Source organism: Schistocerca piceifrons, chromosome 3, assembly GCF_021461385.2.
Source record: "Schistocerca piceifrons isolate TAMUIC-IGC-003096 chromosome 3, iqSchPice1.1, whole genome shotgun sequence".
NCBI classification, from domain to species: domain Eukaryota; kingdom Metazoa; phylum Arthropoda; class Insecta; order Orthoptera; family Acrididae; genus Schistocerca; species Schistocerca piceifrons.
The window spans coordinates 758,238,942-758,262,220 of NC_060140.1; the positions used below are offsets into that span (position 1 = coordinate 758,238,942).

Here is a 23,279-nt window from a genome sequence, read left to right on the forward strand (position 1 = left end):
CCTGGTAGTAGTCACAGACATTTTCCAAACAGCAGCAGGTGCAGCCCTACACCTACAGATTGACCAGCATTGGTATCTGTTAAATTTTTTTTTTTCAAAAAATTGCAACCAACACAACAGTGGCAGAGTCCATATGGCAGAACTGCTTGCAATTAATGAGGCTGTTACATATTACCACCCACAAATTGAAGCTCACCCTGTGAAAATTTAGACTGGCTGCAAACAGATACTCTGCTTTTCAGGCTAGTAGTGACAAGTGTTTGCCATGCAGTTCAGAGCCAGAGCTCATCAGTCAGTTAATGACAGACATACACCACATAAAAGGAGCAGAAATCAAGAAAAACTGTTTTTTGTGCATCTGTGGTTTGGCAGATACCATAGACTGGAAAGAACCCACCACAACTTAGACTGCTGCAGTTCCACAACTATGGTGCATTTACTGGATGACTCTGCCACTGGGCCCCTCAGGGGCTCAGCATTCGTTTGCTAGAGTACAGGCTTGGCGACCCCGGGGTTCCTGAGCTGGGGACTGGTAAGGGCTACCAGTCCTCTGTCACCGTGCGGCGCAGTGGTGGAATGTTGTGTTTTTCGGGGAACGGGGGTCTTGGCTTCACTGCCTGGACTGCGAGGAAGGTACCCACAAAAAAAAACCTCAACCTCAAAGTGTGCTACATGCTGAGGAGGTGAATGGCTGTTGAGGTGAAAGTCTTTAGCGAGCAACCTCTGGGGCACCTGCTGCACCCCAGTTGAATCAGGCTTGCTCTGCATAATGGAACGCTTTTGGTGGAAACTGCTAATTCCACCCAAATATCTAAGCTTCTAGGATGTAAGGCCTAGGTGACTACCCAATTGAGGCTGAATTGCATAACGCCCTTAACTATAGTAAGGGCGTGGTTACCTGCTCCAATATAATGGAGATGGACCCCTTTAAGGTGCGTGAAGAGTGGAAGAATGTGGGCATCAAGGAGGTGCAGTATTATATGAGGAGAGTCAGTGGCGAATTGGAAAAATAGCAATGTTTATTCTAACATTTGGTACTACCGAATTACCGGAATATATCCTTGCCGACTATATCCGCCTTAAGGTTTGCCCATATTTTCCTAACCCCACGTGCTGCTATAAATGTCAAAGATTTGGCCATACCACTATGGGATGTAACAGGAAGGCTACATGTGGCAATTGCGGAGACTCTGCTCAAGAGTCAGGGACTTCTTGTACACTTCCTCCAAAATGTGTTAACTGCTCTGGGGATCACCCAGTGTGGAGCAGAAAGTGTGGGGTTTACAATGAGGAAAAGAAAATTCAAGAGTTGAAAGTACAGAGATGCGTACCCTATGGTGAAGCTAAAAAGGCTTTCAAAGCCATGCGACCACCAGTTTTTGCAACTTCTTTTGCATCAGCCCTTAAAACACCAATAGCTAAATGTGATGCCTTCACACAAACTCAGACCACAGATTAAAGTACGAGCACATGCACTTGTCACTGTACCTGTGGGGGAAATGCTCCACTTGCAACTGATGTCACTCGGAAGCCGTCAGCAATAGACTTACCACCTAAGCCATATACCACTTCCCACCTTCAGAAGCCACCTAAGCCATCCCAACAACCCAGGCAGCCTCCACCTTTCTGTGAAGTTTGTGGCATGCCGCTTTCGGTTCAGCATATTGTGGCTACGTGTGTCCTGTATAACAGGGCATCCCTTGGTCTCACTGGAGATCTGCCCACCGTCCTCTCAGATACCAAAACCAGTGTTAACAGAGTGGTGAAATTTTGTGAACTATCAGGCCTCATCCCTAAACTGGTGAGGAAGGGCGGCAGACTTTAGTACGTTATAAATTGTTCTGCATGTGGGGACAGCCTTTGTCCCCACCCATGAGACTTCCTGTTGATCTTTTGTCAGGGCGCTGATGACCGTGATGTCGAGCGCCTCCTCAACCAAAATCATCATCGACTTCCAATGGGCTGTAACTCATCAAAATCCCAATGCCAGGCATGAAGTTAATGTCTTTCAGCAGATATCAGGGCTCTCATTTTACCAAAAGTTTGCAAAGCTGCTTTCAACAATGTCAGCAATGTGTGACAACCAGGAGTGAACATGACTGTTAAGGTATTGAATGACCATTTTGTGTAGTCATTGGCTAAATATATAGCTAATGCTTGGGCTCATTCATGTGTTCATTGCCAGCAGTGTGAAGTAGAATGACACATACAGACCAATAATGAGCAGACAAGGCTCTCCAGCAAGATTTGTCCACACCCACATCAATTTCATAGGCCCCCTTCCACCTTCTGAGGGCTACAGATACCTTTCTAAAGTGGTGGACAGATATGTTTGACTGGCATAAGCCACACCCATCAGACATTCCTGGATAGTACAGTTTGGTTGCCCCTCTGCTTCACTGCAGATCTGGGCTGGCAATTTGAATCTATATTGTTCCAAGAATTGTCAAAGTTGTGTGGTTTTCAGTGTCACTGTACAATAAGCTACCATCTCACAAGCAATGGTATGGTAGAAAGGTGGAAGCTAACATGTGCCAATGCGATAAATGTATTGAGGCCCTTCCCTTGGTCCTTTTAGACCTTTTCAAAGTGTACAAACTGGATATTGGAGTATCATCAGCAGAAATGGTGTATGAGAACCCATTACATATTCCAGCTCGTTATTCACACCTGTACTGCTCCCACCCACTGTTGAATTAACACGATTTGTGCAAAAGACTCATACATGAAGTTCGGGCAGCACTGAACAATGAAGAAATAGCCTGTTGATGTATTTTGTAACCTTTTGAATGCATTTGGCTCTCAAAACTGTGCTTGACTAATGAGAGTTACAGCATTAACAACATCTTTCTTGCTTCAATGTGGTCTCACCTTCATATCAAAAAATAGATGGTGTTATTGATATAATGTTTTATTTTCAAAATAACTATTTCAGAATAGGCAAACCTCATGTATGGGTCCCACAAAGATCAGCACTGTGTCCATCATTGTTCTTAAGCTGGATAAGTGATCTTCAAATGAATTTAAAGGGTAGGTCAAAAACAATAATGTGTGTGTTGTATCCATGAAAGATGAAACAGTAAATAACAGAAGGCATGAATAATCAATGGGATTTGTTCCTGTACAACTGAAGCCAATGAAACAGAACAATGCAATACTTTAATAACTGTGCTAACACTACATCTGGGATGGCATTCAGCAAAGTCCTTGGATGAGCCTGATGGCTTGAGTGCTGTGTATTGGTAGCCCCTGTATAGTCCAGTTTAAGGTGTAGTTGGTAATACAGATGAGGGCAAACTGCATAGTGTGAAGTTGAGGTGTCAGCAACTATATGACTGGGTGTTGTGTGATGTTCTTAGGTTAGTTGGGTTTAAGTAGTTCTAAGTTCTGGGCGACTGATGACCATAGATGTTAAGTCCCATAGTGCTCAGAGCCATTTGAACCATTTTTTCAGCAACTGTGAAGTCCAAGACAAGGCTGCTGAGCAAGGTGGTGCATCTGCTTATACAGCCCTAGCAGCGTAGGGATATGCATGCCATCAATGAATGTACGATGGCATGGCACAGTGTGATTGGTGCAGCACTGTCATATGGCTATTTTATTTGGGTATGCCAATCATCCATTGCTATGTTACCACAAAGGCTGTGCCTGCTCTGTTCTGCTGGGTGGAACTGCACATGACACAGGAATGGCTGGCTATAGGTGGTGTGACACATGACTTGTAGTTATGTTGTAGCTTGGTGCAGGCAGTGATGCTATCAAACTCCTCTCTCCAACCTCATCATGGTGGTGTACTGTGAGGGGAGCTTAATGAAAGTGCACAAGTTATCTACACCAACCCAGGAAAAAATGTGAATGTTGAACATTATCCAACATGTTGTAGACCAAAAAGTATTGTCACAGTTGCAGTATGTATGTGACCCACACCTCTATGGCTTCATTGAAATTATAGAAAGGTGAAGCCGGTCAAAGTTTGTTGTCATCGGCTTGGTTAAAGCATTGAAGCATGGCTTCCTGCAGAAGCTGTTGGTCCTTCAAAAACAATGTCACTCTGTCCATCAGCTGAGCAAACTGCACTGACTGAAACTGGGGAAGTTTGTGTAACAATGCTGTTTCCTCTTGTCAGATAGCTACCTTGGTAAAAAAAAAAAAGTGACAAAGAAGATGAGATGTATGAAAGAAAAACAACCAAAAAGGTGCTTCACCCAAGATGTGAATATCAACACTGTCTGCTCTGGAAACAAAAAATAACTCTACAATGATCCTCCATCAGATGTGATTGGACACAGGGCTGGAAAGTGTGCACATGCTGTCATGTAGAAAATGGAAACTAATACAATAACCAGCCTCTGTCACAACTACTTTGATGTATCTGTAAATGATGAAACAACAAACAACAAAAGCACGGGGTAATCAACAAGGTGTATTCCTCTACAAGTGATGACAGAAAAACAGAACAGAAAACAGTAAAATACTTCAACAACTGAGCTTGTGCCACCACCGGATTATGATGATCAGTATATTTCGTAGATAAACCTAAAAGGCTCAAGTGCCAAGTAGTAGTAGTTCCTGAACAGTCCACTTCCAGGCATAGTCAATAGATAGAATTCACACCCAAATGGTGTGAATTCCAAGATGAGGCTGCCAAGTGAGGTGCTGTGTGTGCTTATAAAGCCTTGGTAGCATAGGGCTATGCCGACTGTTTATGAGACTGGTGGTGTGACACAGCATGTTTGGTGCAGTATAGCCATGCAGCTATTTGATTTAGGTATAGCAGCAGGGTCCTGCTGTGTTACTGTGAAGGCTGAACTGTCCAGCTGGGATATGCAGGGTATGAATAAGGAATGTCTGGCTGTAGGGTGTGTGACATGTGACCTGTGGACACTTGGTGGCAAGGGCCATGGTATAGGCAGTGATGGCACTACAGTTTTCTTATGATATAAACATACTAATAAAGAGTCCAAACTCAACCTTAGCAGATATAACTTGAATGTTAGCTGATCAGGCCTACAAGAGGCCCACAATCAACTGTTTGTCTTAGTCTAGTGACAACTTGGGATATGCATTTAGAAACAAAAGCAATAATGACCCGTAAGCACTAGAAGTAAGCAGTCTCTCCCTAAATGAAACAACTGTATAAAATGCCTTGGTGTCCACTTGGATAATAAATTTAAATTGTCAGTGTGCACATCAACTAATCAAGGAGCTCTGCTAACAGTGTTTTAGCCTTGAAAGTGTATCTAATTGTGATGACCAAAAGACAAGGGTGTTGGTTTATTTTTATATACACTTCCTGTTACCAATTCAAAAGAAACCTAACATTTATGATTAACCACTTTTCCTACAAATTACCTGAATATATACAGTGAAGGATTGGAAATGTTCTGTCAGCAAACCAGCAAAAAGCAATTTTTATTATGAAGCTGCATGACAATTAGTAAAGTACTGTAAATAGGGCTCAGTAGTCATAGATGCAGGTAACTTCAGGTATTCCTGTTTAAAAATATCATTGCATTAAAGTAAATATTAAGTTACCAATAGCAGTAAAATGGTAGCTACTTAGTATAAAAGAGGAGGCAGCAGCTTTTTCAAAGTAGTGATATTCCTTTAAAATAATTTTATTATATTTATGAGGTTATTATTCTTTGATGGTTAACACAGTATATGGATTAACTCTGTACAGTTCCCTTATCTTTTGCTAATGTGTACCTTGATTAATTCCACAGTCCTTAAGGTTGCCTTCTTAATGGGGATCTGTGGAATATAAATGAATGAATGAATGAGTGTCGCATTGCATCACATCATGATCATCATCACTGTTGGTGTGTCTGTCACAATACTGTCTGTTAAACCTGGCAAACAACGAGTCCCATCATGGAGGAATATAATATTTGACCATGGCTAACAGGCAGGCAGCACTTAAGTGTGTAATTGCAATCCATCTGCTTTCGTATCTATCTCTCACATTTTTTGGCCAAGAGTTAAATGCATTATCAGAGAGAGCAAAGTACATTCATTGTAATAATTCTTACACTCTATCAGCTGCATCACAAAATCATAAAATATGTGGGTGCTGATGAAAAATGAAGTAAACTTTTATTATTTCAGAAGTAATCACTGCATCTATGCATCCATTAATTCATGGAAGAAAGCAATTATGATACCTATCCTGAAATAATACTGGTGACAGGAGCTTCCGGATAGTGCCAGATATTTAGCTTCTGTGCTGAGGCTGGGGAACAACCTTTTACCATAAGTGGAATTTCCTCATAGTGCCATGTGTATGCAATTTCCATTTTCTTCCAAATTACTCAACTCTTAATCTTCATATGTGAACTCATGTATGCAAATTTCTGATGTTGAGTACGATCATCAAGTATTAGAGAAGGAACAGTGTGTGATTTGATGGTTAATGTTTTAATACAAAATTGAGCAAATATCTTCCCTGGTTGGAATTGAGGTCCAGGCTGGGTTTGAAATTGACAAAACTCAAGAAAATTTTTAATACATCATTTTTAAATACACCTTTTCTGTATATTTAGGTGAACATCAAAAATATTTATACCAATGACTGTAAATGGCTATTCATTAGTTTCTCCTGACACTGCCTTGAGAGTTCAACTACCAGATGAAGACAATGTACATTGTATGGATTTCTTAATGTAGAGCTCTATGCAATTCTAAAGGCACTGGAGCAGATGAGGTGGAAGTCACTAATTATTTTCTCATTTGCTCTAAATCTGACAAACCATTTGGCAACTGTACTCAGCAGACAAAGTGGTACAAAGAGTGCAAATATCTTTCACATACAACAGGGTCAAGGAAAGTAAGTATCATGGTTGTGATGTACCAGCATTGAAGAGTCAGAAGCAAGTGCAAAAGCTATATGCCACTAACCATGGGAGGAAAAACATATCATCACAAAAGCACCTCCCTCCTGATTTGGCAGTGTGGGGCAATGAGATTTCCTCTTAAAATAATCAGCTCCCTTCCTCTCCTCCCCCAAAATTCAATCACCCCCCCCCCCCCCCCAAAAAAAAAAAAATATCGGGGCAAGTCATGCTGCTGCTACAAGATGATGTTTGTAGTCAACCCATCTCCCTCACTACCTGCCATAAACTTGTTGCAGTTTGCCTTTTCCTTCCTTACTTGACCTTTTATCTTTGTACCGTTTACATTCTTCAGTCATTCCATGTCACCAGAGCAGAGTTTATCCAGCTTATTGGGCAGCTAACTGACTCCTTTCTGCTGCTTGGTGACTTTAATGTGCACCATCCCCTTTGGGGTTCTCCCAGAACCTGTCTGAGAGGTGCCTTCTTGGCTGACTTTCTCAATCAACTTAACTTCTTCTGCCTTAACACAAGAGCATCCACATCACTTTCAGACTCCACATATACCTATTCCCATTTGGACATATCCTCCCACATTGCCCAGCTTGCCCATCATCTCAAGTGGTCTGTTCTCTCTGACACACACTCAAGCGACCATTTCCCGTGTGCTGTCCATTTCCTGACTCCTACCCCAATCACATGCACACCCAAATGGCAGCTTACTAAGGCTGGCTGGAGGCTTTACTCCTCCCTGGCGACCTTCAACAAACAACATTTCTCCAGTAGGATATCTTGCAAAAGTTATCTGTACCACCGCAGAATGCTCCGCTCCTCGCACTTCCTCTTTAGCATGCTGTGTGTCAATCCCTTGGTGGACTGAGGTGTGGGACAATGCAACTTGCACATGGAGACATGTTCTCTGTGTTTTTAACCATCATACTATGATGGCAAACTGGATTAATTATAAACAGTTGCATGCACAGTGTTGTCACATTCTTTGGGATAGCAAAATAGCTAGCTGGATTTCATTCACTAGTTCTTTTAACATTTAGACTCCCTCTTCTGTCATGTGGGCCAATCTCTGATGGCTCTCTGGGACAAAGATCCATTCCCCAATTTCCAGCCTGACAGTAACAGACGATTCATCGTGGACCCTATTGCTATCTCAAACACCTTGGGCCACCGTTTCCCAGAGACTTCGACCTCCTTCCACTATCACCCTGCCTTCCTCCATTGGAAATGAGCAGGAATTTTGGGCAATACACCTCTCTTCTCAGAATCAAGAATGCTACAATGCTCCCTTTACTATAAGGGAGTTATATCATGCTCTCACTTCATCCTGATCCTCCACCCCAGGGCCAGACAATGTTCACATTCAGATGTTGCAGCACGTTTCTCTAGCATGCAAGCACTTTCTGCTTCAGACGTGCAACTGCATCTGGGCAGAGTGGACATTTACCAGATGCTGGCATGAAGCTGCTGTCATACTGATATTTAAGCTTGGCTAGGACAAACACCTTCCTTCTAGCTATTGCCCCAGTTCTCTCACCAGCTGTTTTTGCTGGATGATGGAACATATGATTCATGCCCAGCTAGTATGGTGGCAATTTACTAAACACTGTACAGTGTGGATTTTGAGCACACTATTCTGCAGTTAATCATCTCATCACTTTGCCCACCCATGTCATGAGTCGTTTTCTGTGGAAATCCCTGACTGTGGCTATGTTTCGTGATTTGGAAAAGACCTATAACACCTGCTGGAGGACTGGTATCCTTTGTACTTTGTACATGTGGGGCTTCTGTGGCCACATGATCAGTTTCCTCCAGGAATTTTTAAAAGACCAAGTTTTCAAGGTACATGAGGTTCTGCCTTATCAGACACCTTTATCTAGGAAAACAGTGTGCCTCAGGGTTCCATCCTGGGCATTGTCATCTTTGCTAGTGTCATTAACCCTATAAAGGCCTGTGTCCCACTGTGCATCTCCTGCTCCATTTTCCTTGATGATTTTGCCATCTATTGCACTTGTCACTGAAGTTGCCACTCAATTAGGCAGGTCCATGGAGGTCTCGGTCGTCTTTACTCATGGAGCATTGACAGTGGCTTTCATTTTTCCACTGACAAACCTATTTGTATGAATTTCTGGCAGCACAATTGGTTTCTTCCATTGTCTTTAAATCTTGAATGTGTTGCTCTTTCTTGGTCCTCCCATGTGTCTTACCTGGCAGCCCACTGTACGCAGTCCATCAACATCCTGTGTGTCATCAGTGGTACTTCCTGAGGAGCAGATCAAACTGTCCTCCTCTGTGCTTGACCTAGAAAACTAGACTATGGGTGATTGGTTTACACATCTGCATGTCCATCACTTTTATGCTGTCTCAAAACTATCCACATTGTGGCAGCCATTTGGCCACTGGTTCCTTTTACACTAGCCTGTATGGGTGTCTGTATGCAGAAGCTGCGGAACTACTGCTGTGGTACCACTGTGACTTTCTCCTCATTTGTCTGCCATGTATGACCACCCATTTTATGCTTCCTTTTTTGATGATTCTGTTGATCATCAGTATGGGGCATGTCCCTCTTCTCTGTTACCACCTAGAGTTCACTTTCGACTCTTGCTCTGGTAGCTCAACTTCACGCTACCAGCAACTTTCCCAGTGGGTGGGAACCCTTCGCCACCTTGGCTTCCTATGATGGTCCGTGTTCACCTTAGCCTTCATTCACTTCCTAAGGACAAAACTCCAGTCTCACTCTGTTGCCTTCAGTTTCATGATCTTCATACAGAACTTCGCGATAGTACTTTTGTGTTCAGTGATCGCTCTGACTGACTGTATTGTTGGGTGTGCCTTCATCATTGGCACCTATGTTTTTCAGTATGGGCTTCTGGAACACCACTCAGTATTTACAGCAGAGCTCTTCACCCTGTATCAGGCCACGCAGTACATCCGGCAACTCAAGCTTTTCAGTCACCTGCTCTGACACTCTTAGTGCCTTTCAAAGCCTCTGTGTGCTGTACACCATCCATCCCTGGGTGTAACAGTTCCAGGAAAGCTGACACTTGCTCATTCTTGATGGAGTCACTGTGATGGTTATATGGGTTCCTGGTTACATCAGTCTGACAGGAGATGAGGCCACTGATGCTGTACCTCAGCCCACTAGTTTTTACATTCACTCTGATGATATCCATGTTGCCAACCCTCCTGTCATGAGGAGATCATTTTAGTAAGGTTGCGTATTGGGCACTGTCTTTTTAGCCATTGACATTTGTTAAGTGGTGCTCTCCCACCAGTTTGAACTCATTACACTCAACCTCTGACTGTCCACCATTTCCTGACAGAATGCCCTTTTTTTTAACCACTTACATTCTTGTTTTTGTTTGCCTTCTGAGTTATTGGCCATTTTAGTGAATGAAACACTGCTTGTCGACCACATTTTCTTTTTATCCATTCTAGAAATTTAATTTTTAGTTCATGACCTTTGTTTCTCTATGGTGTACTTTATAGATGTTTCTCCATGTCTGTTTTTTCAGCTGTCTTCTCTTCCATCAATTGGGATTAATGTGAAGTGTTCTACAATTCTGAGATGGGGGCATATGCTTGTAGTTGTTTTTGCGGCCTAAACCAATACAATAGATTCTAAGGAATGCTCATTTAAGTTGTATTAAAATATAATGTGCTTTCTGTTTCAGAAGCAAAGAAGATATTTCTACATGGAATCGTTTAGTGGCATCTGTGAAAGCACGGATAACTGTTGCTGAAGTTGTTGAGGGAGTTAAATCAGATGCCTTACTTACATTTGACTTTTTGGTTCTATTAATGATTGCAGGGTAGGTTTTATTCTTCTTATAGTGTTAAGAAAACAGAACTGAAAGATGAAATCAATAAAATGGGCAAATTACTTCATATGTTGGTATTTTATTTACATGTAAGGGTTCGACTGTAGTGATTATAGATAGTTAAAATAATATAAATAATTTAAAAGTAAATATAATTAAAATATGTTCTCTTCTTGTCTGAACTGTTTTACTTTCATGCAAGGCTACACTCCAGATACATCCTGTCAAAAAAAACTTTTTGACACTGAACTGTGTTGAATTTTAATGATTTGATCTTCTTTCAGAAACACTGAATGTCTTATTGTTAGTCTGCATTTTATATTCATTCTAGTTTAGCCACCATGTTATTTTACTGCCCAGGTAGCAAAACTCATTGTCTCATTTCCTAATTGATGAAATTTGAGTTCAGCAGCACAACCACCAGCACCAGCAGCATCAGCTCATAGTTTGTAGATGTACCGTATACATCATTTAGTTTAGTGGTGTTCTTACATGCTTCTACATGAACATCTATATCCATACTCTGTAAACCACTGTGAAATGCATGGCAGAAGAAGCTCCCCCTCAGACCAGTTCTGAAGGCTTCTTTACATTCCATTCACATGTGTAACATGAGGAGGAGGACTGCTTGAAAGCCTTTGTGCATACTACTGAGTGGAAGTGAACAGTAACTCTTTATTTGTTTGTGTTTAGTTGTGTTATTTATTTTGTTGTAAGACTTTGTATATTTTTTGATCATTTGTGTAAAGAAATTACTTTTGTAGTTAAGTTGTATTCCACTGTGAACACTAGTGTCACTTTATTTTGTGGCCTGTCTCTTCTTTCACAATTAGTCCCTGATTGGTTAGTGAATTTTTGTCATTTTATGTAGTTGTTGCATAGTAGAAAATGGCTAGGAATTATGTTGATATTGTGGAGAAACAAGGATAATTGGCTGCTGTCTAGAAACTGCTAGAAACTGTGTTGGCCAATGTTGACAAGTTTCAGGTTGCTGCCCTGTTGTAGCAATGATGGAGCACCAGTGGTGAAAACCACAACACCTCTGGTGCTGCTGGAATACCCTGGCAACACCAATTCCACTGTTCCTTACAATGTGTATCATCTGAATAGTTTGCCCTCATTTAAGGGCTAGTGACAGACACTGATGAGCTTGCATATCTCTGATGGAAGGCAAAAGTGGGAACAGGTTGCACAGCTTCCCCTTTACATCTTATCAAAAGGTACAGGATGCTGCCCATTGTTGGTAATATATGTGAGCCAGCATGGGTGCCTTGCCTGATTAGCTATCAGAGGCTTATTTTCCTGCTGAGTCTAGGTAGTTAGAGAGGAAAGGTATGTTGGTTATTGGGAGCTTGAATGTTACATAGGTAATGGAGCTCCACAACAAAACAGCAAGTTAGTTGGGAAAGAATGCCAGTGTGTACTTGATATTCCTGTCAGGTCATCTCATCCAAGATGTGGAGCAGCCTCTTATGGTGGATATTGGAAAACAGTGGGTACCTCTGGCTGTGGACAATTGCTCATGTTATCATGAACAACATTTGTTGCCTGGGTTCTAAGGCTATTCTTAATTTCTTTGTAAGTTAGCTTTGTTGGTATAGGTAGCTAGCATTGCGTGTGGAGTATAAGCATTGTTCACCTTTTGCAGTATCCTACACAGAATTGATTACCACTCTCTAGTCTGGAGTCCAGTTGAAAGTCCATACCAGAGACTCAGATGGTTCTGCAGCAATGTTGGACACTAATTTCTCAACCTCTGCTATTGAATGGAGAATTTTAGGGGCCCCATTAATAGCTGACATGGATAACAGTGTGGTGTGCACAAAACGGTTATTTAGATCAGAGGAACCCTAAACAAGGGTTCCTCTAATCTAAATAAAACTTATTTGCACAATCGTAAAATTCATACCTGAAATCAAAGACAATCAACAATACTATTCACCGCAGATTTTGTGGCCCTACAGATCAAAAAAGGTAATGTAAATGTATTATTAGTAACTGCAGGAGCAACCATGGTAAGGTCTGAGAATTAGTTACACTTACTAAAAATAATAAACCACACATGGTATTAGGAACAGAAAGTTTTCTAGAACCAGAAATGAACAATGGTGAAATCCTAACTTCAGACTGGAATATAAATTGTGAGCTTATTTATTGCCTTAAGTAAGTTTCTAGTATCTGCGGAAGTACTACAGATGCAGAATGCGACAGTTTCAATAAGAGTAAGCATCAAAGCTGGTTAAAATGGTAATCAGATGCTTTTATAGACATCCTGAGTCAGGAGCTGTAAAGCCAGAGCACTTATTCAACTTGGAGAATATTGCAAGTGAGTTTTCTGACTATGCTATTGTAACTGGTGGAGATGTCCAATCATCATCTATAGAAAGGGTGGAGCAGGTAGTTACAGAACTGATGTGTGAGAGCAATGTCTTGGATCTTCTGGTAACTAATAAACGTAAACTTTTTGAATAACTTTTTGTTGAGGAGAGAATTGGCGATCATAAGAATCATAACATCAAGTATTACAAGGAATTTTAAAAAAGGTAGGAAAATATTTTTGGTCATCAAGAATGAGAGGATACAAATTGCATTGTATCTTCGGAGTCGATATCAAATATTCAGCACTGAGGGCAAAGGTTTGGAGCACAAATGGGTAAAACCAAAAACATCACATAATATGTTTTAAACATCTATGTGTCAAGAAAGGTTGAGAGGGATGGGACAGAGCCACCATGGTTGAGTAGTCGTGTTAGAAAGTTGTTACAAAAGCTTAGAGAGCTTCATATCCAATTTAATCAAAGTACAAGACTGGTAGGTAAATAGAAGCTGACTGAAGCAAAAATGAGTGTGAGAGGAGAGACATGAGTAGCACTCAATGAATTCCACAGTAAAATTTTGCCAAACAATTTGACTGAACATCCTAAGTAGTTTTGGTCTTAATTAAAGCCAGTAGGTGAATTGAAATTGTCTATTAAGTCATACAGTAATCACACTGGCACCAAAACAGGCGATGAAAGATGGCAAGTCTAAATACTGAATTTGGTCTTCCAAAATTGTTTCACTGCAGAAGGTCATATGTTAATCCTTTCATCATCAAATGAATGGTAAATGGCAGATACTGAGACAAGTGATGCTAAAATAGAAAATCAACTAAAACTGCAGACAGTGGAAAGGCAACTGGACCAGATGAAATGCTTGTAATGTTCTGCAGAGATTGTCCATAATAACATACCAAGATTTTAGCAGTAGTTTATTGTAGGTCACTGGAGCAATACGGGGTATCTAGCTATTGGGAAAAGTGCAGGTCATTCCATTTCCAAGAAAGATTGTTTCACAGATCCACGTAGTTGTATGTCAATATTACTGTTGTATTTTGACAACTTTAAAGGTAGTTTTGGGAGTATACCAGGGGAGTGTTATGGAACTGCTATTACTTATAGTTCACATAAATGATCTATTGAATAACAATGGAGGTTTTATGAGGCTGTTTGTGGAGGAAAGTTTCAATGACAGAAGACTTCAGTGAAATTCTGGAAGATCTGCAGAGGATAGACAGTTGGAACAGGGACTGGCAGTTGACTCTGAATGTAAATAAATGTAATGTGTCGCACATAAATAGCCAGAGAAAGTCACTAATGTTGGATTACACTATTAGTGATGAATCCCTGGAAACAATAATTACCATGAAATAATTAGGAGTAACCAACTGGAGTGACCTAAAGTGGAATGACCACATAAAACGGAGTAGGAAGAACAGATGTCAGATCAAGAATCATAGAGAGACTTTTAAGGAGATGTAATTTATCTACAAAATAAGTGACTTTCAAAATACTCATTTGAGAGAGTCTGGAGAAATGTTCATTAGTCTGGAACCTTACCATGTTGGATTAATAGAATAAACAGAGAAGTTCCAACAGTGATGCACTTTGTCATTGAATCATTTACTCAGGAGTGGACTGTTAAGATGATGCCCAACAAACTCCAGTGGCAGATACTAAAAGAAGCATTGTGCAACATGAAGAGACTTATTGTTGAAATTCTAAGTGTGTATGTTACAAGAAGTCACAGTTTATTATTTACTCCAACATATATTTCAAAAAATGATCACAAGAGGAAAATTCAATAAATTAGAGCTCATATGGAGCTGTCCTTCCAGTATACATTTTCATGTACTTCAAAAAAATCTCACTACCCTCGAGTTTGTCTTAGAAGTTCTTATGTACTTAATGTTACATAAGCTCCACTGCTTTTAAGCAGTGCTTCAAACTCTGAGTCTTTGTTGTGAATGCTTCAGCAGTCATCAGTAAGACTTTAACTGTCTCATCTGTGGGAGATGTTTTGCTGGATCATACATTAATACATCAGACTGGATGGTCTCTCTCTCTCTCTCTCTCTCTCTCTCTCTCTCTCTCTCTCTCTCTCTCACACACACACACACACACACACACACACACACACACACACACACACACACACAGCTTTTGGCACTATGAGGTAATCTAATGATTATTTTAAGACTGATAATATTAGTTTCTTCTAGAGATGCTGTATGTAATAAATATTAGTGGTTTTCTTTTAAGTAGGATTCTATTCTTCTAAATGTTCTTGTACATTAAGCTCATGTATTTTATGATGATGTATATATTTGAGAATAATGCTCAGAATAGAATTTTCTTATAGATTGATTGCAGCTCTTGGTCTAATAGAAAATAGCACTGGGATTCTGGTAGCCAGTATGCTAATATCACCATTAATGGTAAGTATTGTAATCTACAGTATTTTTCATAAAATATTGCAGTTAAGTTTGTGAAATAAGAAAAAAGTTCTGCTTTCAGACTGCATATATGGCCTGCTCTAAAATATTGCTCTAGTGTGCAATATTGTAATTGGGTTGTGTAACGGAAATGATGTATTGTAAATGAAACTTGGTCTATCCTGCATTTTTCTCAGGACTGAAGAAGAAGAAGACGACGACGACAACAACAACAACAACAACAACAACAACAACAACAACAACAACAACAACAACAACAACAGACACTGTGCAAGTTCTTACTCTTTCTGTATTTAAATTAGGAACTTTTTCTCATTCTTCTTTAATGATAACTGACATTATCTGTGATGACTACAGAAACATCTTCTAAATCATATAAACTAAAAAACAGCATTTATTTGCATCATTATTGGTCTCTTCATGATATTACTGGATTTACAGGTTGTAAATGTTAGCTTTGGACTGTCAGTAAAACCAGATTCAGATGCTCCTGTATGACAGACAGTGAATACTGTCTTCTCTTTGCCATTTGTTACTGAAAAACTGCCGTTACCATTTGAATCATGCCAAATGTGCTTTTTGGGGTGATTCTGATTTAGCCATGTTTCATTAAGATACGTAAGAGGGCTATGATGGTTTGAATTCTGATGTGGCTTTTTCTCAGAAAAGTTCCTCAAGATGTTTCAATATTTGATGTATCCATAAGAATCTCTTGTCCATCATTGCATTTTCTGTGCCTGAATACCAAAGATTTTGGGAATTCATTCACTCTGATGGTGGTCACCTATGAAAGCAGTTTTGTAGTGTAACACATCTGCCCCAGTTCTCCTTATAGAATAATCTCCATGATCATAAAATAAGAATACAGTATGATAAAAAATGTCTTTCTGGAAGTATTTGAGGGATTGAAAAGTTATTTCTTGACCACATGTTTCAATTGACTATACTTCCAAAAATACTATCTGTATCATTTTAATTGAATCAACTGCGGGTTCTTGGTGAAACATTGTAAATTACGTCAGTAGCGTACTTGAAAATGGGCTTAAAACCTGAATCCTAGGTTGTACACTAACATTAATAATAAATTGTGAAACAAGGCTAAAAGCAGTGTTCGTTTAGTTAATACTACCTGTATGTTTTGTAATGAATCACCACATGCCTTTCCTGTTGCAATATGTGGTGACAATAAGATTTTCTCTATACTGGCTTTGTCTTTAAGGTTTGTAATTAATTCATATACCACTTACTTTGATTCTATGTGTCTTGAAACACAGTGGAAAATCCAGGATGGAATAATAGCTCTCTCTCTCTCGCTCTCTCTCTCTCTCTCTCTCTCTCTCTCTCTCTCTCTCTCTCTCTCTCTCTCTTGCTCTCTCTCTCTCTCTCTCTCTCTCTCTCTCTCTCGCTCTCTCTCTCTCTCTCTCGCTCGCTCTCTCTCTCTCTCGCTCGCTCTCTCTCTCTCGCTCGCTCTCGCTCTCTCTCTCTCTCTCTCTCTCTCTCGCTCGCTCGCTCGCTCTCTCTCTCTCTCTCTCTCTCTCTCTCTCTCTCTCTTAGGAAGGATCCAAATGGCATGGGCTGTGAAGCAGTCAGTGAAGTGAAGAACATTGTGTTGGCGAGTGTTGCTCAACAATTGAGTGGTCCGGGCGTTTCTTGGCCACAGTTTGTCAGTGGCCATTCATGTGGACAGACAGCTTGTTGGTTGTCATGCCCACCTAGAATGCAGCACATTGGTTGCAGCTTAGCTTGTAGACCATATGACTGCTTTCACAGGTAGTCCTGCCTTTGATGGGAGAAATGATGCTTGTGACTGTACTGGAGTAGATGGGGGTGGGGTTAGAGGGTGGGAGTCGCAAGCGAGGGTGATGAAGAGGACAGGTCTTATATCTAGGTCTATTAAAAGGACATGAGCCATGAGGCAAGGGATTATGAGCATGGATGGATTGTGTAGGTTCGGTGGACAGTAGAATACCACTATGGTAGGGGTGGGAAGGTAAAAGGATAAGATATTCTTTATTTCAGGGGATGATGAGTGGAGAATGTGATTCACTTGCTACAGTCCTGGTTGGTACTGAGTCGCAAGGGCAGTGCTCCTCCACAGTGTGGGTCTCTGAGAGGTGGTGGGTGACTGGAGAGATAAGGCATGGGAAATCAGTTCCTGTACAAGTTCGGGAGGGTAATTATGGTCTGTGAAGGCCTCTGTGACACCATCAATATATCTGGAGAGGGACTACTCATAACTGCAGATCTGATGGCCACAGGGGAGCCAGTCTGTGTGGAAGGGACTTCATGGTATGGAATTGGTGGTTGCTGTTGAAGTGTAGGTATTTCTGATGATTGACTGATTTATAGGTTTGATATAGATGGAGTACTGATATATCCATCTTTGGGTTGGAGGTCAACATACAGGAAGGGGGCTTGTTTGGATGAGGAGGACCAGGTGAAGTGAATGGGGAGAAGGTGTTTCAGGTTCTGGAGTAATGTTGATATGATGTCCTCGTCCACGGTCCACAAACATGGCACCAATGAATCTAAATAAGGTGAGTGATTTGGGGTTCTGGGTGGTTAGGAAGGATTCCTGTAGGTGACTCATGAATAGGTTGGCATATGATGGTGGTATGAGTGCCCATTGCTATGCCACAGATTTGCTCCTAAGTGAAGTCTTCAATGATGAAATAATTGTGGCTGAAGATATAGTTGGCCATGATGACCAGAAAGATGGCTGTATGTTTGGAATCCATGAGACATTGGGAAAGTTAGTGTTCCATAGCTGCCAGGCCATGGACATTAGGGATGTTAGTGAAAAGGGAGGCATCATCGATAGTGATGAGCAGGGCACTATGTGGTAAAGGAATAGGAACTGTGGAGAGTAAGTAAGAGAGAGAGAGAGAGAGAGAGAGAGAGAGAGAGAGAGAGAGAGAGAGAGAGAGAGAGAGAGAGAGCGCTTCTTATGATTCTGCCTGGAAAGCAGTTGTGGTAGAAGTGAGACCATGGCAACAGTCTGCACTTAAACATAGTCCAAGCCAGATTAGGCCCAAGACTTCTCATTGGCATTCACAAATGGAGGGATGATGAGAGGTGAAAGAACTGACCTACCTCTATAAGCTGCCACTTTTGCTGCTCCCCAATACAATAAAAGTTTGTTTCAATGTGAACCAAAATCTGGTTATTAATAAATATGACATCACACATACATCCCTTGCCTCAAATACTTGGAATTAAAATTTCTTGCATCATTAGATTTGTCTCTGGAATTATTAGTGCTGCAACAGCTTGCTTTTATCAGTGTTAATAGGGTTTTAGGCATGTATAATACTTTCGATTCAGAAGTGATGCAAAAGCAGATTTTACATCTGCTCAGCTTAGGAGAGTATATTGAAACATTTGAACTGACAAATACCAGTACTTTAAAAAAGTTAATCATGTCACAAATCCCAGATTGCATATGAGTGTATGAGATTTGAGGAGATTCTTTCTTCTCCACTCATGAATGCAATAAGTGGAACTTTAAATGTATGGTAAGTATGATGTACATGTATGATAAATATGATATATGTTAGCAATTTGCAGAATATGCCTACACAACAGAATTCACAAGTTCATTCTGTTTTTCAGTGACTATTAAGTTGACATTTAGTAAGTTTCGTATTCTGCTCTGGTTAGTAACACACAATTACCACAAAATGATCAAAATTGTAGTTTCAAACTGTGACTCATGAAAGTGCACAAAATTAGCTAGGTATAAAATTGACATATGTATGTGCAGCATCTTGTCAAAGGAAATAGTTCCAGCAATTTTAATGCAGTTAATTTAATACAATAAAAATCTGAACTCATACTGAGAAATAGAACAACTCATATCACTCAGTAGCAATGTTCATTTAAAAATAATAGCATTTTATTTTGTTACTACCAGCTCCTCCTCAAAACATTGATTTTTGGTAATTTGCTTAGTTTTCAACTCCAGCATTCATCCTTCTGTCCAGTAACAGAAATTATTTTTGAGGGCTGATGAGACTTTGTACCAAATAGTGAAAATATGCGTTATATAGAAACAGGAAAATAGCAAGAAATCTGTTGCAGAGAACAGAAAACAATCACAGTGGAGCAAAAAACATTCTCAAATTGGCATACATTAATCCTTTACATTCATTTTAATTTTGTGTTGGATCAAGTTTGAATGTAAGTCACAAATTACCCATATTGCTGTTGATTGTTCTTAGGGCCCTATAATGGCTGGTACTGTTGGAACAATGATCAAAGACAAAGAACTGATGAAGATGGGCATATTAAATGAAATATTTGGTCTATTAATTTGCTTATTAGAAGGCTTTATTTGTGGAATAGTGGTTGGATTGGTAGCAGAACACTTTGCTCTTAACAGATGGCCAACAGTGGAAATGGTAACAAGGTAAGTATCTTTCATTATAGAAAAATGAATAAAAATATAAGTACAATCTGTATAATGGATAATAAAGCTTTGATTTGGGTTTCACATTTATTCACACTTTTTATTAATACAAAATATTTTGGTTGATGTCAAGTTACTTGTAACAGTAAAACTTGGAAAAATTGATTAACCATTACTCAACATCAACCACATAAATTTCATAAATGTTTGTATTTCATGTAATGCAATTACATACATTGTTTGAGGGCGTGAAACAAAGGATTTGTGATAAAGTCTTCTAAAAAGTGTGAAATTTACTATAAATCAGACTGCCTTTAAGAAAGTACTTACTTGGAAAGTGACTGCTATCTCCCTTACTATATGGTGAAACCTAGACCAATTTGGAATACATATGGAGAAACTGGACCTTTTAGTGTATAGCCGGCCGAAGTGGCCGAGTGGTTCTAGGTGCTACACTCTGGAACCGCACGACTGCTATGGTCGCAGGTTCGAATCCTGCCTCAGGCATGGATGTGTGCAATGTCCTTAGGTTAGTTAGGTTTAAGTAGTTCTAAGTTCTAGGGGACTGATGACCTCAGAAGTTAAGTCCTATAGTGCTCAGAGCCTTTTTTTTAGTGCATAAAGCATGGCTATGTGTATCTAAAGAGACCTATTTTAAACATACCAAAGACAATGCTCTAAGTGATTGCAGCCTTCATCAAAAGGATAAGGTGGGACAGGAATGTAGTATGATGACATTTTTTGTAGCTAACAAGTTTCTTTACACTCTTCTTACCCCCTGCAGGGCATATTCCAGCATCTGCTATACAAATGCTAACGTCAAGGATGACAGGGATGGGAAGGACAGATGCTTACTGTGTCCATGATATTTACTAAGAAACACATGCCTCTTAGATTATGCCTAAATGCAAGCACTTCTGGGTTCTCAGCTTTCATTGGCTGGGTTATGGTTTTAGCTAAACTAGTATGAGCAAAACTAGGTGTCATGAGTGGGATCCATGAGCACTGCCAGTCCTCTTCAGTTGTAAGCTCAGGGACTGCTTCAGCAACACACCATGCATGTGGCAGTAGAACATTGTGTGCCGCAGAAGTGGGAGATCTTATAGTTCAACTATCCAAATTGTGACAATAGTACAAACCTTTGGAGGAGGAGAATGGGGAAGAAGGAACCTCTGGGGAACCTGCTGTAACTCAGTTGTACAGGGATTACCTAGGCTTATGGGACTCGGCCATTGGGCAGCAGTGATTCCCTAGCTTCTTTTGGGTTGCAAATGACTAACAGTAAACCAAACACCATCAGAATCCCCGTGGAAGGGGTCGACCACTGAATGGTTTTCACAGCAACTAGTGACAGAAAGTACGAGTGATTCTTAGCCTCTCCTCAGTAGCACCATCTCGATCTCCGCTAAGACAAGGTACTGTCCCTAATAGACTAAAATTTGCAGTTGTTAAACCATTCTTCATAAAGGGTGATGAAGCAGAGATTTCTAACTACTGCCCAATTTCATTGTTAACAAGTCTTTCAAAAATCCTTGAGAAACTTACGTACAATAGAATCAAGGCTCACATTAATAAATATAACATCCTTAATAAAAATCAGTTTGGATTCCAAAAGGGTATTTCAACTGAACAAGCCATTTTCTCATTTATCAACCATCTTCTTGAATCAATAAAAAAGAAAATGTCACCAGTTGGAAACTTTTTATGATCTGTCAAAAGTATTTGACTGTGTAGATCACAAGATTCTACTCAGAAAGGCTGAGCATTACAGCTTAAAAGAAAGTAGGGAAGTGGCCTGAGTCATATCTAGATGACATACATCAGAAGGTAGTATTAAACAATTGTGCAGAGGTGCCTGCCAGCTCTGATTGGGGTACATAAGAAATGTGGAGTGCCGCAGAGCTTGGTCCCTTACTTTTCTTAATCTTTGTAAATGACCTCCCATGGTGTGTGACCCAAGAAGCACACTTCACCCTATTTGCAGATGACACAACCATTATGATTTACAAGGTACCCAACTGCAGTCTAGAGAACACTGCGACCACTATTTTCCAAGAAGTTATAGATTGGTTCACTGCAAACGATCTGTCCCTCAATGTTAATAAGACGCATTTCATTTAGTTTCAAACAGTAAACAAAAAACTGGAAAATGTTGAAATAAAATGTGGAGACAAAGAAATAGTGAAAGCTGTATCTTCCAAATTTCTGGGTTTACATATTGATCGGATCAGAGCGTGGAATGCCTGATCCCTTAATCGGGCAGGTAGGTTAGAAAATTTAGTTAAAGTTAGATATAGTGGGAATTAGTGAAGTTCGATGGCAGGAGGAACAAGACTTTTGGTCAGGTGAATACAGGGTTGTAAACACAAAATCAAATAGGGGTAATGCAGGAGTAGGTTTAATAATGAATAGGAAAATAGGAATGCGGGTAAGCTACTACAAACAGCATAGTGAATGCATTATTGTGGCCAAGATAGATATGAAGCCCACGCTTACCACAGTAGTACAAGTTTATATGCCTACTAGCTCTGCAGATGACGAAGAAATTGAAGAAATGTATGATGAAATAAAAGAAATTATTCAGATAGTGAAGGGAGATGAAAATTTAATAGTCACGGGGGACTGGAATTCGTCAGTAGGAAAAGGGAGAGAAGGAAACATAGTAGGTGAATATGGATTGGGGGTAAGGAACGAAAGAGGTGGAATTTTGCACAGAGCACAACTTAATCATAGCTAACACTTGGTTTAAGAATCATGAAAGAAGTTTGTATACATGGAAGAACCCTGGAGATACTAGAAGGTATCAGATAGATTATATAATGGTAAGATAGAGATTCAGGAACCAGGTTTTAAACTGTAAGACATTTCCAGGGGCAGATGTGGATTCTGAACACAATCTATTGGTTATGAACTGTAGATTAAAACTGAAGAAACTGCAAAAATGTGGGAATTTAAGGAGATGGGACCTGGATAAACGGAAAGAAGCAGAGGTTGTACAGAGTTTCAGGGAGAGCATAAGGGAACAATTGGCAAGAATGGGGGAAAGAAATACAGTAGAAGAAGAATGGGTAGCTTTGAGGGATGAAGTGGTGAAGGCAGCAGAGGATCAAGTACGTAAAAAGACGAGGGGTAGTAGAAATCCTTGGGTAACAGACGATATATTGAATTTAATTGATGAAAGGAGAAAATACAAAAATGCAGTGAATGAAGCAGGCAAAAAGGAATACAAACGTCTCAAAAATGAGATTGACAGGAAGTGCAAAATAGCTAAGCAGGGATGGCTAGAGGACAAATGTAAGGATGTAGAGGCTTATCTCACTAGGGGTAAGATAGATACTGCCTACAGGAAAATTAAAGAGACCTTTGGAGAAAAGAGAACCACTTGTATGAATATCAAGAGCTCAGATGGAAACCCAGTTCTAAGCAAAGAAGGG

At 40.1% G+C, this 23,279-nt stretch overlaps 1 protein-coding gene across 1 annotated transcript in view; it reads left to right on the top strand.

The window, feature by feature from the left end:
- LOC124789763 overlaps window positions 1–23,279 on the top strand; it is a 239,477-nt gene that overhangs the window by 140,417 nt on the left and 75,781 nt on the right. Inside the window, exons 5-7 of the mRNA XM_047257218.1 lie at window positions 10,517–10,654; window positions 15,344–15,419; window positions 19,658–19,845. Coding sequence (XP_047113174.1) covers window positions 10,517–10,654; window positions 15,344–15,419; window positions 19,658–19,845 — 402 coding nt within the window. The remainder of the gene's footprint in view (window positions 1–10,516; window positions 10,655–15,343; window positions 15,420–19,657; window positions 19,846–23,279) is intronic.